Source organism: Battus philenor, unplaced genomic scaffold (genome assembly GCF_028537555.1).
Source record: "Battus philenor isolate CCGP_79_NKW_IND1 unplaced genomic scaffold, ilBatPhil1.0.hap1 SCAF_7, whole genome shotgun sequence".
NCBI classification, from domain to species: Eukaryota; Metazoa; Arthropoda; class Insecta; order Lepidoptera; family Papilionidae; genus Battus; species Battus philenor.
In genome coordinates, this window is record NW_027181737.1 from 2,713,731 (window position 1) to 2,732,485 (window position 18,755).

Genomic DNA, 18,755 nt, shown 5'->3' on the forward strand with positions numbered 1-18,755 from the left:
TGTCACTTATTTATCACAATTCTTAAACACAAAGTTAAATTTTCTTATCTTGTAATTTAATTTTCCGGAATATCGTACAATAATATTTAGTTCGAGCAAACGGTGTGTCGATGTGTCGGATAGCGGTCGACGACAAATCAAAATTAACTGAGTATTGTGTAACTTTATGTGAGTGTGATCTCTTTTGTTTAAACCTATACAGAACACAACGGCACGCCTGATTGGTCATTAACGAATGCGTTGATTTGACATTTAAAGGGACACTGAATCGTTGAGATTAATGAAAATTTAATAATAAACTTTTTTATTACTTTATTTTTATTATCGATGCACACAACACATGCTATTACACATTTAAATCACACTAGTAAAAGTACTTCACTAAACTTCTTTATTTAAATTGCCCACTTCCTCAACCTGTTTGACGTCTTCCCTTTGTTCGAAATACATCCATCTGAAAAAAATATTTTTTTTTTATCAGTGGATGCTGAAACACTGTGCTGTACCGAGAGTTAAATGTTAACTGGTCTTATAATGAATGTTTTGATTAATTTAAACAGATTTAACAATACTGTGTCGAAGAAATTTGCGATCAATTCGTAAAGCGCTGGCAATATTTTGAATTTAATGAACAGAACTATTGAACCTCGGCACAAATAATAATTTTTTTTAAATATTAATTATAAAAAAGGAAGTCTATTTTAAAACAGTGTATTCTTAAATATGTTCAAAATATGCACCGAATTGCAGTCTCAGGTAACTTGATCTGTAGGTCGATCACCTTGATAAAACAAATATTTTTAAAAACCTTATTTTGCTGTTTTTTTTTTGCAAAACGCGGCTGTAATATTACTTTCACTTTTGATTTCATTAATACGAGGGTCAAACTGAAAGTTCTTAGAAAATCAAAAACTAAGCATTCTAGCAAGTTATTAGTTTTATTATAACTTTTCAAAATAGCGTCCATTTACATCAATACATCGCTGCATTCGATGGAACCATTGAGAAAAGCACCTTGCCCACTCGGCCTTAGGGGTCTCTTCGACGGCGTTTTGAAACGCAGCCACTGCTTCTTCGGCGTCCATAAAATGTTTTCCTCGAAGTTTTTCTTTTATTTTCGGGAATAAATAAAAATCGCAGGGTGCGAGGTCGGGGCTATACGGCGGGAGACCCAGTAATTCCACGTCTGAGGTCGCCAAATAGTCGATCGTTTGCCTGGCGGTGTGCGACGAGGCATTGTCGTGATGAAGGAGGATCCTGCTGCGAGGTCGTTTCTCTCGAACTTTTTCCAAGACAAGTGGCAAACAGTTGTTAGTGTACCACTCTGCATTAACCGTTTTCTGATCCTCTAAGACAACTGTCGCGTAATGACCTGTCTTTCCGAAGAACGAGGCCTCCATCTTTTTTCCAACACTTCGACCTCTCTTCACTTTAGTTGGCAACTCTTCGGAAGGAAACACCCACTGAGCAGACTGTCTTTTGGTTTCCGGATCATAACAGTAAATCCAGCTTTCGTCACCCGTTAGTATGTCGAACACAGCATTTGAGTCACCTCCGTTAAATTTTTGGATCATTTCTCGGCACCAATCAACACGGCGGAGTTTTTGAGCCTCGGTCAAATTATGCGGTATCCAGCGGGCACAAAGCTTCCTGACCGCTAAATGTTCATGGAGGATTTTGTGCACTTGACTCATACCTATGCCTAGACTTGTCCGAATCTGCTGATAGGTCACTCTTTTGTCAGTCTCTATCATACGCCGCACAACACTGATATTGTCTTCAGTCGTCGCTGTAGAAGGCCGTCCCTCACGCAAATCATCGGTGAGATTAGTTCGACCACGTTTGAATTCATTAAACTAGTTGTAAACTGTGGCACGAGATGGGGCTTCATCGTGAAAAGCCAATCGAAGTCTATCATAACTTTCTTGTTGACTTATATGACATCGAAAGTCATAAAAAATCATTGCACGAAAATTTTCTCGGCTTAAATTCATTCTGACGTGCACAGACAATTTTCAATTTGCCGCCAAATCGTAAAACAAATGACAAATGAATGAAATGTATACTCAATATTATTGGTAAAGAGTTCTATTTTCAAAATTTAAACTTATTTTTTTAATATAATGCTTTTAAGTTGCCAGTTCTAAAAACTTTCAGTTTGGCCCTCGTAATTATTAATATTATTGCATCATAAGTTAATATTTTTTTAAATATAATGTCTTCGAAAATTAAATGACATAATTAATAGATATGTGTATATACAATATACATATATTTCATTTTTTGATGTCGTCAATAAATGCCGAGGTAATGCCGCTTCCAACCAATGTTATGGGAAGTTTATGGGGGAGTTCCATGTTCACCAGTTACCGTCTTACGTCTTAAATAGCAATGGTGATATTTCAGTAATTTTTTAAAAAGTACCAAAACGGATTTCACCTTTTAATTTTAATTATTTCGCGTTAAAAGTGACAATTATAAGATATTAATTGATCGTTATATATAATTAAAATAAAACAAAATATACAATTCAAAAACGGAATTTCAAAAGTCGGCCCTGATTTTAGAAAGGCCTTATTATAATTTACCTTGAAAACCAAACCAAATTTTAATTTTATTACCAAGTTTGCAATGAATTTTCCGTGTTAAATCTTAATATACTTTTTGCTAAATTTCTTTATAAACAAATGTATTCGTAAATAATGGCCGCTGGGACTTCTAGGTTCTGGGAGACCACGAACCAGCAAGCGCATCATTGGTTCTTCACCCACAAGGTCCTTGTTAAGTTCATCCTAAAACTGGGTGAATGCTGTTTCCAACCGTTCTTTTTGGAAACCTTTTTTTAGTGCCCCCTTTATTTATTGGGCTTATTTTTGGGACAGGGACGTTTTTGATTATTTTTTCACAAAATTTCCAATTTTTACCCTTTCTCTCTCTCCCGTCCTTCATAATTTCTCCCTTTCTTTCTTCTTTCATTCTTCATATTTTCTATCATTATCACAAGATTTATTTACATTACATTCACGCATGGACATCTATCCTTTGCCACATGCATTGAAATTTTAATTATTTATATTTACATTTCCAATTGAATATATTTAATTTTCTTATTAATTATTTTGTGCTATTTTATACAATACTATTATAACTTTCACTATTTCTATATACAATTTCTTATCAATATTATAGATAACTTAATACATTACAATATCCTGACATGGTTTTGTTACTTTGCAACAAAACCGCAAGAAAGTATGGAGGCTTTTTTCTTCATCCAAAAAGCGAGCTGCATTGGAAATATATTGCTAGGACTATAATGTATATGCTTTGGACTTCCTAAGACTGAAATAGTGACTAAAAGGACACTTTTAAAAAGTTAAATAGGCCTAGCATAAATAAACCTTTACTATAATAACATAAAATTATTATAGTTATATTTATTGAAAAAATTATTTAAAAGGTATAAGTATAGGTTAACAATGAAAACTTTATAGTAATAAATAAATATATCCTGTAGGTTTGTCACATTAATCAAGTGTCCTTTCTTTTTCAGACCTAGTCATATTGAAGATTCAAAAAATAGATGAAATTTTGTTCTAATTTTAATTTTGTTTTTGATCTAAATTTAAATTACCTACCCGAAAATAGCAACTGCCGGTACTGTCATCGCCGCCCCCAACAGGAACACCGCACCAGGAAGCGCATTGAGTGTCGCCATGTACACCCTGGAGTATAAAGGACCATAGACTAATGGCATCATCGCCTCTGCTAGACCAAACAGTGAGTTTACTTTACCTGGAAACAAAAATATTGCATATTTAATGGAATCAGGCGTTACCTTGCGGTACCATCCTAAGTAAGAAAAGGACCAATATTTAGCCACTTCCGCACATGCAGTGGTAGTCGTGCAACAAAGTGCACCGCCCGCCAGCCCGCTGATAAATGCGTATGCGGCAAAAAATGCGAATCACACAACCGCCACCGCCAAATTACTCAACACGTGTTTCACCCCTCCACGGGGCATCTTCAGGAGTTATGTTACACCGATTAGTGCTGACTCTGTGTTCTGCACGGTGTATTGGTCCTTTTCTTACTTAAAAAATATTGCAGTTATAAAAATTGCAGAAAAGTGCTATTCCCACTAATTATAGTTTTAAAATATATTGTATTTCCACGATAAACTACCGAACCCAAAAATTATTATATACGCAAAATAAATACCGAAACAAAACTTAAGATATGACATCGAATGAACAAATTTTACCAGGAATTCAGTATACGCTTTAACAAAGGGATAATGCGCACAAAGTTTCTGTAACTTAATTTTAAAAAATATGTCAAAGAATTCTTGTGTGCTAAGAGTAATTTAATAATAAATATATTGAGTATATAAAAAAGAAAAACTTAAACAGGCGAGGTAGTAACAGTAAATAGAAGTAAATGTCGTGATAGAAGATAGGACAGGACACCTTGGGTATGAAGTCTCCGCTTGCGGACACATTCAATGTTTATTAAATTAAATTTTATAACATTTAAAATAATGTAAAGCTTTCACCTGTTCTTTTCAGATCTAAGGCATTTATTACCCAAACAGGCTAAAGACATTGCTGATGCCAGTAAACCGATAATAATAACAGACGATGTAAAAGTAATGCCATAATTTGAACCGAAAGTTTTGAAAGAAAAGTTTATTTTAAAATGTAAAATTTATGTCATTAATCAATATTAAGGCTAAAAGGGTTCTTAAGTGGCGGTAGATGGCTGGCGTGTATAGGCCTCCCTATAGATAAACCGACGATCTATTAAGGTAGCTGGATATCGCTAGACCGGATATCGCGGCGATTTTTGAGGGAGGCCTATGCTTTGCAGTGAGAAAACCATCGGCTTAAAATAAGAAGAAGAAATAGTTGAAGTAGAGTCATATTTGGCATCATTTGTAAAAATGAAGCCACGTTCAAATTATGACATAACTTTTGTGCCACCTGTTCTATGAGAAGTAATTCATTGTACAATGAATAAGAATTTTCTAATTTGAATTTCATAGCTTCGCTTACATATCGCTTATGGATGCTGTGTGAGGCAAACTTAATATATTTAATGATTATTTAATAATGTCATGATGCGAGACCCTGTTTTTCGTTTGATTATTTACGTCTAAAAGATTGCATATATCATTTGTTGTTAATTTATTTATTTTCATTATTTTTAAGTTACAAAGGTATAGGTACAAAGATTGCTTCTGTGAACCGGGCGTGGACCAGACCGTGGTCCACCTGGTCGCCCACTGTCCCGCATTCGAAGGACTCCGGGTCGACTCCGAATGCCGGTTGGGCGTAAAAATAAATGAGAGAAACATCGCCTCTATGTTAGGAGATGCGAAAAGTAGGGAATCGTTTCTCAGTTTTTGTAAAGTTTTTTTTTTTTTTGTTTTCCTTATTTCATCTGCGATCAGTCCCAGGATTATAAGCGAATTTTTTGAGTTGTTATAGCTTTGAAAGGGGTCTCCCCGGCGGGAGACACTCCTTGTTCACCATCGAGCGTCTAGTCTCTGGATGTCATGGCGTTTAAGACGTTTCCTGTACTGGATGCAAGTCAATTCTGAAGCCAAGTTATTTGGGTGTTTGTCTAGCCGATTTTTATAATTAGTCGATGACTGCTGGATCTCCTTCTTTACTGTTTTGATCTCCAGAGCTTCGTGGATTTCAGAGTTCGTGAGGAACCATGGAGCATTTGTTATGGTACGCAGTATGCCATTTTGCAGCCTTTGTATGATGGTTATGTTGGAGTTACATGCGCTTCCCCAGAGTTGGATCCCGTACATCCACACAGGTTTGAGTATCAGTTTGTAGATAAGGAGCTTGTTGTCCACCGATAGCTTGGAGTTACGAGCCAACAGCCAGTACATAGACCGGAACCGTATGTTTACCTCAGTTTTTGTAAAGTAATAGTTAAACATGATACAAAAATAAACAAGTAAACCAGTGTAATAGAGTAAGCATAAACCTTTAATAAAAATGTGAAATAATATAAACAAAATTGTAAAATAGAGAAATAAGAAGGCGATGTATGAATAAGAATTAGAACGAAAGAGAAAGAATGGGTTGTGGAAAGAAAGAATTGAACGATAGATTATATAATTGTAGCGGCTATAGCAGGTTTAAAAAGATTATTCTTTGAAATACATTATCGTTTACATCTTCTACTTCCAATAAGTAGACTCCTATTCCTACCCAACCAAATTATAAATAATCTTACCAATGCTGCTTCATAAGCCAGTTCCGGAAATGAGGTAATATTTGCTACTATAAATGTATCGATGAATCGACATTTTGGTTCGATATATTTTCATTTAAAGTTTTCGAGGTATGGATAGATGGGGGTGTTTAGACTGAAACTCTAATTTAGTAACTAGCTTAGTAACGGAGCTCTCTTGGGAACTTTAACTCGCGCAGATTTATTTCGAAGGATTCGATCTCGATCCGCACACTACTTCTCAAGTCGAATACTTCACGGAGAGATTTGATACAAGAAAATCCGACAGAAAACCTCGGCTGGGCTTGTCATTCAATACACGTTAAACGTATTCCTCAGAATGGTGATGATAGTTCGAATTTGAATACAACTATTATCACGTTATTAGAATAATTTAAAAATCTATACAACATTATTCACGTAGGTATTCACATGCACATTTTTGAAATGTTTGGATATATAAATTAATTAATGTGATTTATTATTGTTGTTCGCAAGTACGATTATTGATTGGAACATTTAAATAAATGATATATCATGGCCACTACTAAAAACCATCGAAGGAAACTAGAAGTAACTTGTAAAATAGCTGTCCTGCTAGAAATTATCGTCGTATTCCAAATAAAAAGTAAATGAATGTCACATTTTTCGGAATGATCACTTTACATATTGACTGAATTTGAAATAAAAAAATATTATTTGGTTATTGATTAATACATATAAATACATCTGATCCAGGTCCAATTTGTACTATATAAACTTGCATGGCGTAAATTGTCCAACGATCGCAGTTCTTAGCGAAATACCAAATGCGCAAAGTTTCAAGTGTTTGATAAACTTCATGAAAGTCGATGTTTTTTTGACCTGGCTTATACTACTGCAGCATTTGAAGATTCTGCGGGTTCTAAGTTCCAGGAGAGAGTAGAAATCGCCGAGTCTAAAACCTCTTCTGTAGCGAAGCATGGGCAACCTCTGGATAGCTTTGTCTCATGCCGATACGTACTAAAGTTTCACTGGATGTCAAGTTACGTCGTGACTACGTAAGAGAAACTAGAATCAAATTGAACTCTCCTATTATGTCATCATTCAACTTAAAATTATGATAGTTCCAAAGGCGAACTAATCTGAGAAAAGCACAGAACGAACACGCTTTTTCTTTTACAAAATCTTTAACATAGCAGTATATACTATATATTTATTTCCAAGCTATAAGATTAATAAGATCTTTTAGAACAGTATTGGGCCTTTCTCAGCTCATCGACCTCTGTTTTCGTCACCTAATTTCGAAGAAGATGCACAAAGCTTAAATAGCAAGCAGCGTCAATTTTTAAACAAGTGTACAACAATAAAATATATCAATACATGTGTGCTCTGGCATCATTACGAATATCATATTTTTGCTCTAAATTAAAAACAATTAAAAATCATTAAAACAGCGTAAAAATTGAAGGTCAAACATTTCTTAATAAATTACGACCCGACAACATAATAAAAAATCTGTTAAATAAAAAAAAACCCTGACACGTTGCACCAATTTTGCTGCAATGTCAACTATCTGTTCATAATAAAAGCGTAAATATACAGTTAAATAAATAACAAATAAAATTGTATGTTTAAGGTTGCTACTGTCGTCAGTAAACAGAATGCCTTTTAAAATAATGCGGAAGTTATTCATTTACACACGTCATTACTAATCTTAGACGCACATAATGTGAAATATTAATTATTTTTAATACGCAACGAATTATAAATTGTGATAAAAATTCAATAGTAGTAACTATGGGATAATTTTAGTAAGCAAGTATTCATATAAAATTATGTATATATGTAAGTTAGTACATATCATGACCAATGATAGCCCTGTGTTAGAAAACCGAAACAGTCTTATATAATTTACACTTTGTGCATTAATTATATAGGATTGCTCTTTCCTCACATCCTTCATAAACTCTTTCATTCAGCTTCTGATCTTCTTCCAAACACCGCCATAATTCTCTCATCTACATTCCTAATGACATTAGGTTCTTATATCACAGCATGTATTTATTTTATTTCATTATTTACAGTTTATTTTACAAATTATATTTATACTCTGTATCTTTTTAATTATTTCAATAATCATATTCAGTTCACCTTACAATTTTATTATATTTCACTTTTGGTTCCTTGTTGTCGAGCTTACTCGATCCCTTATTTTAATACTTACTTATCAATTGTTTGCTGTTTCATACTATCGATATAGCAAATATTATTACAAATGAGGTACATAATTACAAATAAGAATTAATACTAATGACTGTTTTGTTAGAGAAATGCTTATTGTTTTTCGCAACATAAACAGACAGGAAAAAGGCCTGAGACTACCTAATAAATTTGATGAACTACCTGATATACCTAGATAAGTAGATGATGAAATAGAATAAAGTCGATCACCTACCTGCTTATCTAATCTTATGTAGTTAAGTCTATAAAGTAAAATATAATGGCACACTACTCTGAAAAATCAAAGAGTTAAATGGTATAGAAAATAGTATATATCGTCTTAGATAACGTCACGACATTTCAAGAAGGACACAACCTTCTTTATAGAATGCAAAAGAAGAAAGAAATTAATGCTTTTGAATTCTTTTATTGTCTATGAGCTAAGAAACATATAGACAATACGATAACATTCTAGAAAACAATTCAAATATGTTTAACTATGTACTAACACAGTCATCAAAGAGTCAATGTTTCAATCAATATTGACAAAGTAAATAGATAACAATAGCTAAACTTTTAATTGTTAAAGACAGTGATTCTCAACCTTCTCGTTAACAAGTAAGATTGTGATAGCGCAAAACAAGTCATCGTAGCGATATTTGAAGGACGATGAAGATGATAATGACTTATAGTACTAGTTTAAATATTAAATGGTGGTATTCAAATTATAAAAAACTTTCCCAAAATTATAAAAACCACTTTGAGAAACGCTGGATAAAGAATAGTAGTACTAAAGATAGAATAATAAAATTTTCCACGTCGAACGTAAATGTACAATGACCGATAAAATTTATTTTAAATTTATTTAATAATAATTATCTTAGATTAATTGTATTGATAACACTTAAAGTGGATTAGCGAGAATGCCATTGACTGCGTCTTATCAGTTTTAAATAATTCTATATAACTTAGGCACTCAATCAGAATATTTTTGAGACGAAAATCATTGAAATCACCTAATGGACTTCACAACTATAGGCCTACCACAAGAGTAGAAGTAAAATTTTATAAAGAAATAAATTAGGAATAATATATTATTAGTAGAAGATAATTAAACTTAATTAAACCAAAAATGTTATTTGTTATATGTAGATTTGAAATTTCAACTATCAATGTAATACGTAATTTTTCTTCCTGTAACAAGTACATATAAATCTCCCACCGGTTTACAATGGTTACATTATTATTACGTTATTTTAAATGTGAATTGTTTATGAAAGTTGCTTGAATGACGTACACGAGGTTTAAACAACTAGAGTTTTGGAGAAGGCCGCGGCTATAAACAAAGGACATCCTTTTCAGTCTTAATCTGAACGCGGTGATTAGAATTCAAGGTTACACTGCCCACAGACCTCCGAATAAATAGGCAACGTATACAGAGGGAATGTGAATACATAAATATTTTTTATGCAAAAGAGATATAACTACCTATAGAAGTATATTCGTAGTATATGTGCTGATCAACGTATGTTTGGATGCATTTTAAATCCGCAAGTAAATTGACGTCTACGCAAGTGAGTTGCGTGTAGTAAAAAAAAATAAAACAAATACATGCAACTGATTCTTTTGTATACAACCTATGTTGACGTATTTTAATATTCTTTGATACATATATAACTCTTGCTTATATCTACACATATATATAATCGTCGGGAAAAAAGTTACTCTGTATATTGAATGGAAATTTGACTACATTTTTTTTTGATGGATGACTTTTTGCCATTTTGAAGGTGACATGTTGGCATTGCTACAAAAAATCTAGAACCTCTGATTAAAAAAAAATCGACTAGTGATTCTGGCAGTCATTGATGTTAACCTGTGACTTCATGAAGCATTCTGAAGTGACTGAAAGGGGTGGAATTCTGAAGGTGTAAAGTCAAAACTATATCACCTCTCAGAAACTATCACACAAAAGACATTGTTTACAGCTTTGTCTTACATAACATTTACACATTTACATAATGAATATGTAAATGTTACGAAATTTCTATATTTAATATAAAGAATTTGTAATAATTATCACTTGCATTGTGTGGCAACGTATTACTAATTATTTCTATAACACGTTCATCGAATGCCCTTTGTTAATTTGTTCAAAAAATTAAATTAAGATACCTAATTATATTACTCATAAAAATAATCGCAAATATATGAACTTTTTAATTACAATACTTTTTAATAAAAATTTTACAAGTTTTTTTTAGGTCAACGATTTAAATAAAACTTGAAGTGTCAAATTAATAAAAGAAAAAAAATTCTATCTGTATGAGATTTATCGCAAAGCCTTTTGAAAACTTTATGCAATAATTCAAAAACATTATAGTGATATTACTTGTTAATAGGCGCTACACGAGTCTAAGAAGCAATTGAAAAGTTAGTTAAGGGAAGAAAATGAAATTTCTTAATAAAATCTCTCACTGTGTAACTGCATGGCATAAGCTTCTCATAAATATTGCAACGATGACCAGACTTACGCTGCCCATATCTAGCCACTTCTAACAATATTGCCACGATGACCAGATTTACGCTGCCCATATCTAGCCACTTCTAACAATATTGCCACGATGACCAGATTTACGCTGCCCATATCTAGCCACTTCTAACAATATTGCCACGATGACCAGATTTACGCTGCCCATATCTAGCCACTTCTAACAATATTGCCACGATGACCAGATTTACGCTGCCCATATCTAGCCACTTCTAACAATATTGCCACGATGACCAGATTTACGCTGCCCATATCTAGCCACTTCTAACAATATTGCCACGATGACCAGATTTACGCTGCCCATATCTACCCACTTCTAACAATATTGCCACGATGACCAGATTTACGCTGCCCATATCTAGCCACTTCTAACAATATTGCCACGATGACCAGATTTACGCTACCCATATCTAGATTCTAGATTTTAACTATGTCGTTAGTCCACCTAGTGGAAGGCTTACCACATCTTTCAGCTGGAGGTTACCACTCGAGAACCTTTCTTCCTCAACGACTTTCGGTTCTGCCCCGCCCACTGCCTCTATCTATGTGCCTTATATTGAATATATATATACCCTTACTATTATAAAGTTCAATATGTAAAAAAAAATTAAAATCGTGAAAAACTTAATCTGTGATAGGGTCAATAAGAAAAAGAATAAGAAGCAATAACCTAAAATTAAAAAAAAATAAAGATCAACGGTAAACGCAAGGAAATAAAGTAATATAATGAATTGATATAAAGGTAGAATCCAGTAAAAAGGCGATGAAAGTGTGGCGATATACGAATGGTAAAGAATGGGAAAGAATGAATGATAATGTGAACGTGTTAAAAAGAAAGAATGGTAGACTTCAGGAAAGATGTAAGATGAGAATAAAAATAAAGAAGAACGTAAATAAGTTATGAGGTCCCAAAAACAAAGGAATTAAAAACAAAAAGAAACATATAACTAATAGATTTTATAGTCATGAACGCAAGTCCATTGTTAAAGATAACAATATAAACAAAAGACTCGCAGTAACACAATGAAACACAGAGTACGCGTTATCAATAAATGTTACAATTTATAGATACAGTGCGACTAATATTGGTTGAGTTGCGCATGTACGTTCATTAGGTGGGCACGATCGGTCGACAAGACTCTCACAGGACACAAATGCGGCTTTCATTTCTGCATCCGAGCGATGCAATCGTTATTGTTCTCCAGTTTGTATGATGCTTTACCTTGACAAAGCAATGCTGATTTGTATCATCGTTTTCAGATGATAACAGCAAACGCAATATTGCGATTTTTTTATACACAAACACAAGAACACTGATTAAATTACCCACAGAATTACTAGATAACCTAACAGCTAACAGGCCTTTAGAGCTAACAAAAATAGCTTACATAGCTTAACAGATACGCAAGTTGAAGCAGCTGTAGACAAGTAGACAAGCGGCATTGAGGTTCTGGAGTTAAGACAACAGAGCAGCGCTGGTTGTTCGACAAAAAAAAGTAAACAGACGATTTTGTGTAGGTCAGGAAGACTAAATGCAAGCCGTTTTGCCGCTTGCCAACATTGACAATACAGTACAGTATGTATCTTAAGTTTTAGGAGACATAGCATTTAATACATAAGGCCATAGAACTTTTACTACAGGGATTCCTACTTATATATCCATAAAGATTTCACAGTTTTGATTAAACAGTATTCTCCAGAATCCAAATAATTCCCGGAACAATACCATTGAATATATTCACCCACGTCAATTATTTATGTTGTTCTAAATTTAAAAATGTTTATAAATGTAATTAGTCCATCTTTACATTGGAATTACCATAGGGTAATATCAGTGTTTGAAATTATGAAATGGAACTACTTACCCAATTCTTCGCTTGTAACTAGTTTAGATGCTATTGATCGCATTGCAATAAAGGAAGTACCGTTGAATATTTCCACAAGCGGCGCTGCAAAATATATTAGACAGATCACTATGAATGTCACAAATTATAATAGACATTATCTGATTTTAATCGATCTAATTAATAATCTTCAACTAGTTCTAATTCGGTATTAAAAACCATTCAGTGCTTTGAATTTTTCTTATTGAATCACAACACTAAAGGAGTTCTATTGTCTAAAATCTATGTCTCAATCGCCTAACATTTGAAGATATAATAAAAGATCAAACAATCTTCTGATATCGTTAAATATTCCTTTTATATTCTAAATCATAAACACCGTCGAATAATGCATAATTTGTTATTTTTTAAATAGATCACAGTAATAAAATTTGTTTTTTTCGGAACTGGAGAATGTTGTTCCCATTTTAAAGAGCCTTCATGATGGCGTTCCGCAAGATTCTTGTCCTTTATGTAATAGTGCCATAGTGTGATATTCGGAGTTCTCCACTTGGTCACTTCAACTTTAGTTGGTTCATCCGTGGAACATCTTTTCTGGTTTCCTAGATTTTAAATTATTCAAATTTTAAAAAAGGATCACATACCAATGTAAATTTCGGTAGTAGTAGTTGCAAAGGCGAATATAAAAGAAGCGAGGATCTTGCTGGTGCAAGAGATGATACCAACAACGGTGTCGTCAAGCTTCATGAAGTCACTGAATATGCTGATAGAGAATAGTGTACCTGTAAAAAAGCGGAAACAAATTATCTCAAAAGGAAGTATTTTGTCGTTGAACTGGTAAGAAAAAGGAAACCGTCTTTTACGTTTTATTTAGAGGAGAGGTGTTTAAGTTTCTAAGTTACTTAGAAACTTTATAGAGTGACTAAACAAAGAGTCCTCCGAGAGAAAATAACTCATTGGGCATACACACGAAGCGCGGTCAGCGTAACGATTTAACCTAAGTCCTAAGAAGACCGAAGGACCAGTAGGTTGAATTTATAAAAACATTTCAAAATTAGAATGTTTAAAATTCATTATTCGACAAATGAGAGATTACATATTTAAGAAAAGGACCAATATTTAGCCACTTCCTCACATGCAGTGGTAGTCGTGCAACAAAGTGATCCGCCTGCCAGCCCGCTGATAAATGCGCATACGGCAAACAATGCGAATTAAACAACTACCACCGCTAAATGACTCAACACGTGTTTCACCCTTCCATGGGGTATCTTCAGGAGTTATGTTACATCGATTAATGCCAAACACAGTATTGCCCGACTACGACTGCATGTTTGGAAGTGACTAAATATTGGTCCTTTTCTTACTTAGGATGGACTGATGGCAAAATAACGCTTATTTCCATTTTACATATTTTATTAATATAGAATCTACGGTACAGTATTTAGTCTCTCAGATCAAACCGCATTGGCAAGATCACTGTTCCACAAAAGTCAAGGAGAGAGCTATGCTGGGGGACTTGTTTATGAAACCGTATAAGAAATGACAAGATCCCTAGATTAACAGGCATTGCCCAGTGTATTGGTAAGTTCAATTGATAATAAGTAGGCTACATAGTAGGTAAGAACGATGGAGCTGGAGCCTTACAGTTTTTTTTTTTTTTTTTTGACCCCCGCTATTGGGGGCCTCTCGTTCCCCTATCTTGAGTGGGACAGGGACTTAATCTTTTATTTTATAATTTTATAATTTTTTTACAGAATTTTTATTGTCTTCCTCTTCTATCGTTCTTCACATAATCTTTCAGTCTTGTCTATCTTTCATGTTACATTTCGTCTTTCTTTCTCATTCGCTCTATTCTTCTGACATTCTTCCCTTTTTTCTCCTTTTTACATTTATAATTTTAATTTCATTTAACATTGTTTAACATTGATCTTATACTATTATTTTACATTTTTGTTCTTCTAGCTTTTATTTTGTTTTATATTGTTTATACAATGTTTGTTTTGTTTCTGTCGATGGCTTTTTTTGCGATTTCTCGACATAGGGATAAAAATGTCTTTTTATTTTCGCCACTGATCAGGGAGGGTATTGTCTCCTCCCTGACTTGAATTCCAGACCGGCACTCGAAGCCGAACCGGAGTCCCCCGAATGCGGGACACCGGGCCACAAGGTGGATCACGGTCTGGTCCACGCCCGGTTCACAGAAGCACGAGGGGTCCTCCTTGAGCTTAAACCTATGAAGGTACTCAGAGAACCCCCCGTGCCCCGTGAAGAGCTGGGCCGAGACCGCGTCCACCTCGATGCTGCGGAGCACGCGGTAGGCTGAGACGGCGTCCGGGAAAAACATCCTCGTTACCGAAGCCGTCGTTCCTTCCACATACCTCCTGTTCCATTCGTCGAGCGACTCCAGTCTCAGTTGCCGCTTGACGAATGAAACAGGGCATCTCTCGTACTCTGGTCGTCTTTTACTCTTCAGGGCCGCTTCCTTGGCCAGCTGGTCCGCCCTCTCGTTCCCCTCCATCCCCGCGTGCGCTTTCACCCAGAACAACCTTACATCCTTCCCTTTTTCTCTCGCTTTCATTACATTCTCCTTCACTCTTAACGCTAAGGGATGGAGGGTGTCCGATCTTGCGACAGTTTCGAGAGCGGACCGCGAGTCGCTCAGTACGGCGCAGACTTGCGCCGACTCGCCGGCCGCGTACCCTGTTGCCTCAGCTAGAGCCAGCAGCTCTGCCTGGTATACGGTGCAGAAGTTGCCCAACTTGAGTTTCTTTGTGTATGACTCTACGGCGCCCCGCTTGACGCAGAACGCCGCACCCACCTTATCCTCTATGCGGCTGCCGTCGGTATAAATTACCAGATCGGCAGCCGCGGTGGCAAGTCGGACTTCCTCCGCACTTTCCCCCAGACAGGAGAACTCCACACCAACTTGACCAGACGGGTGTGGTAGTCTCAGGTAGCTGACCGGTACCTCCAGGTCTCGGTCCTTTACCACCTGCCGGGAATGACCCTTTCTTATTTCAAATAAGCGGGCTGCTTCTTGGACCCGAAGGTCCAGGGGAAGCAACCCGGCAAGTATAAGGGCCGAGTGCAGGGACGCGGTCCTGTGGGTCCTCGCGATCTTCTGCGCGAAGCCCCGCTGGACCGCGTCCAACTGCCTATCGGAGCCTTACAGTTATAAAGTGGAGACTAAAGCAAGCATACTGAAGGAAGCCTAACCATAAGGCAACAATAACATCCCAGAAAATTTTAGATTCTGCAACATTTTACCCATCCACAAAAGTTTGCGTGTCATTAATAATAGAACAACACAATAATGATGACGTATTAAAGCCAATTACCCACAAAATAGGCACAAGGAACATGGCCCGTGGAAAACTACAATTAAAAGAGTAAAAAACTATTACGGAAGGTGAACTATACTAGCCTGGATAAATAATAATAACTACAAAGTGAAATGCAAAAAATTTCTTTGATAAATATATATAACTATTTTTTTTTTTGATAGTAAAATAATGTAAATTGTAAAAGTAATTTTAGCCTCCAATAAAATTATATTAATTGTGCGTATCAAAATGAGAAAACACTTTATATGGTGCAATATATAAAAACATTGTATTTTTGTGAAACTAAATTACGTAAAAACAAAGTTGGAATGATCTCTTTGATAAAAAGAGATCATTTCCTGAGTTCCATTTCAAATCTATAGGTAAAGTCTATGTACAGCCGTGAATGTTCTATGATAAAATTGGTATTAATGATGGTGGTCGTACTAAATTATATAAAGTGGTTTATCCAAATAAAAATATTAACATTTTTGTTAGCCTTTTTACACATTCCATGTCATGTGGGGCGTATACAAATTCCGCTGCATTTTCCGTTCAGGCCTTTTGCAGTTCTCATTGAAAAACAAAATGCTTAAAAACCTAACTGTAGGGTCGAATTTAGATAACTTCTCATCACATATGCGTACATAATGCGTATAACAATTTATAACTTTTTCCCGCTAATTATAGCATTGAAAAAAGGTAAAACATACATCTTAAATTATTTTTTTAATCTTTAAAGTACAGGCTGTATATCGCGCAGCCTGAATGGAAAATCTTAAAAAATTGCCATGGCACGAAACGTGTTATTGCTGTATTTAAAGAGCTTGCAACGTAATGATTATTTAATATAGTATTTGTTAGTAAAGAAACCGTTATTAAATTTTATACAAATGAATTAACCTTATAATAAATAGTCTTTGTCGTATCCCATTTATATCATAATTAGCTTCAGCAGAAACAGGACAAGAGATTAGTTCCGTGAAAAGAGGATTCAATTCACTAATACTTTGGAGTTAATTCAATTTTAACGACGTAATTTTGTTTCGTAGTTTAAGTTTGTATTTTGTATTTAGCTATCGTAATTGTATTGCTATAAACAGTTGACTAGTAATTTTAAACAATCTTTTATTTTCATCATTTTTATTTCATACGTATAATGTCATTACTGTATATAGCTCTTCCTCATAAATCTTTAATATAATCAATCAGCTTGTTTTTACAACGTCAAGAACATCGACTGTTCACCATGTGGATGAATAATCTACGCCACGTTTGCAGAAATGTGTCCACCATTTATATTGTCTAGAATAATCGCTTCATCATTAAAAACATGCTAGTCGATACACTCCCATTTCAACGTATAGGTCTCTCCCAAAGATCGTCAAAACTGAACTTGCGCTGCCTGTATGTAGTGCCTTCTCGCGTCCTCGACTATGTCTTCGATCCACATATGGATTCATATGGCCTTCACTTAGCTACAGATAATTTATTTGCTCATTTGCTAAAGCCTTTACTATAAATACTAAAACGATTTATTCATCTTCACCACTGTGTCATTTTGCAAATACCTATTGTTTTATTGCAAATTAAAATATATCTCTTGGTTATTTTATAGCTTTGTTTTGAAAACCTTGACATAAATATGTTTACTAGAGTTTTACAATCTTAAGTATTATATCTTTATGCATATTAATTAATCTAAATAAGTTCAACGCATTTCATATCTATGTAGAACAGATAAAAGAAAAATTAATCCCTTATTCCATTGTTCAGATATAATAAAGATCATCGATTTCATTCACCTTTTAATTTAATACTTTTCTAATTACAGGTATGAAAATAAAATGCATAAAATTGCACTGAAATTCCACATTTGAAAATACTCTATAAACTTCAACTTTTGATCGTTTTTTTAACAATCACATGTACTAGGTAGACCGATGATATACTTTTAGTCTCCGGAAACTCTGGATGTGTGCAACGCGAGAACGCTCATCTCAACAATCTTTGGATTCAACGCCTTGCAGTGTGCGTCTATCAGCTTAAAAGAAGAATAGGAAGAACAAGGACACGGGATAGAATAATAGCTTGTAGCTGTACAAAGTTTCTTCTGCTAATTAATTATAAATATTGTCCACATTGTTCTTTGTACACTGTCTACACTGTTCTTTATATATGATACGACTTATTATTATTTCTATACAAAATTAATAATCTTTTGGTAGGCAACTGTCTATCGTAAAGTGTTTCGAGTGAAAAAGGAATTATTCAAGGCTTGTTCAGAGACAGTCTCCTCTCACCCAAATCCCCTAACAGCGAGTGCTTCTTGCTACACCCCCTACATCTTCCTCCAGATCATAAAGAAGCGTCCCAAAGATATCCTCGTTGCTTCTAAACACAGGCTTTCCACACTTACAACACTGCAAAAGATGCTCCAACCAATCCAACTACCTGCGACATTTCGTACTATGCACCGCGGTTTATACAATAGAATCAAAATTACACATCACACCGCATGAACTATGTTTGGGAGCAGTCTCCCGCCCCTTAATTGCAAACAGCATGGGCGATCAAAGGAAG

At 34.8% G+C, this 18,755-nt stretch overlaps 1 protein-coding gene across 1 annotated transcript in view; it reads right to left on the reverse strand.

Moving 5' to 3' along the window:
- Positions 1–381: 381 nt before the first annotated feature.
- LOC137931138 (probable peptidoglycan muropeptide transporter SLC46) overlaps positions 382–18,755 on the reverse strand; it is a 31,501-nt gene continuing 13,127 nt past the window's right edge. The window contains exons 4-7 of the mRNA XM_068774539.1: positions 13,494–13,631; positions 12,871–12,954; positions 3,639–3,795; positions 382–454 (exon numbers count right to left, since the gene is read on the reverse strand). Coding sequence (XP_068630640.1) covers positions 382–454; positions 3,639–3,795; positions 12,871–12,954; positions 13,494–13,631 — 452 coding nt within the window. The remainder of the gene's footprint in view (positions 455–3,638; positions 3,796–12,870; positions 12,955–13,493; positions 13,632–18,755) is intronic.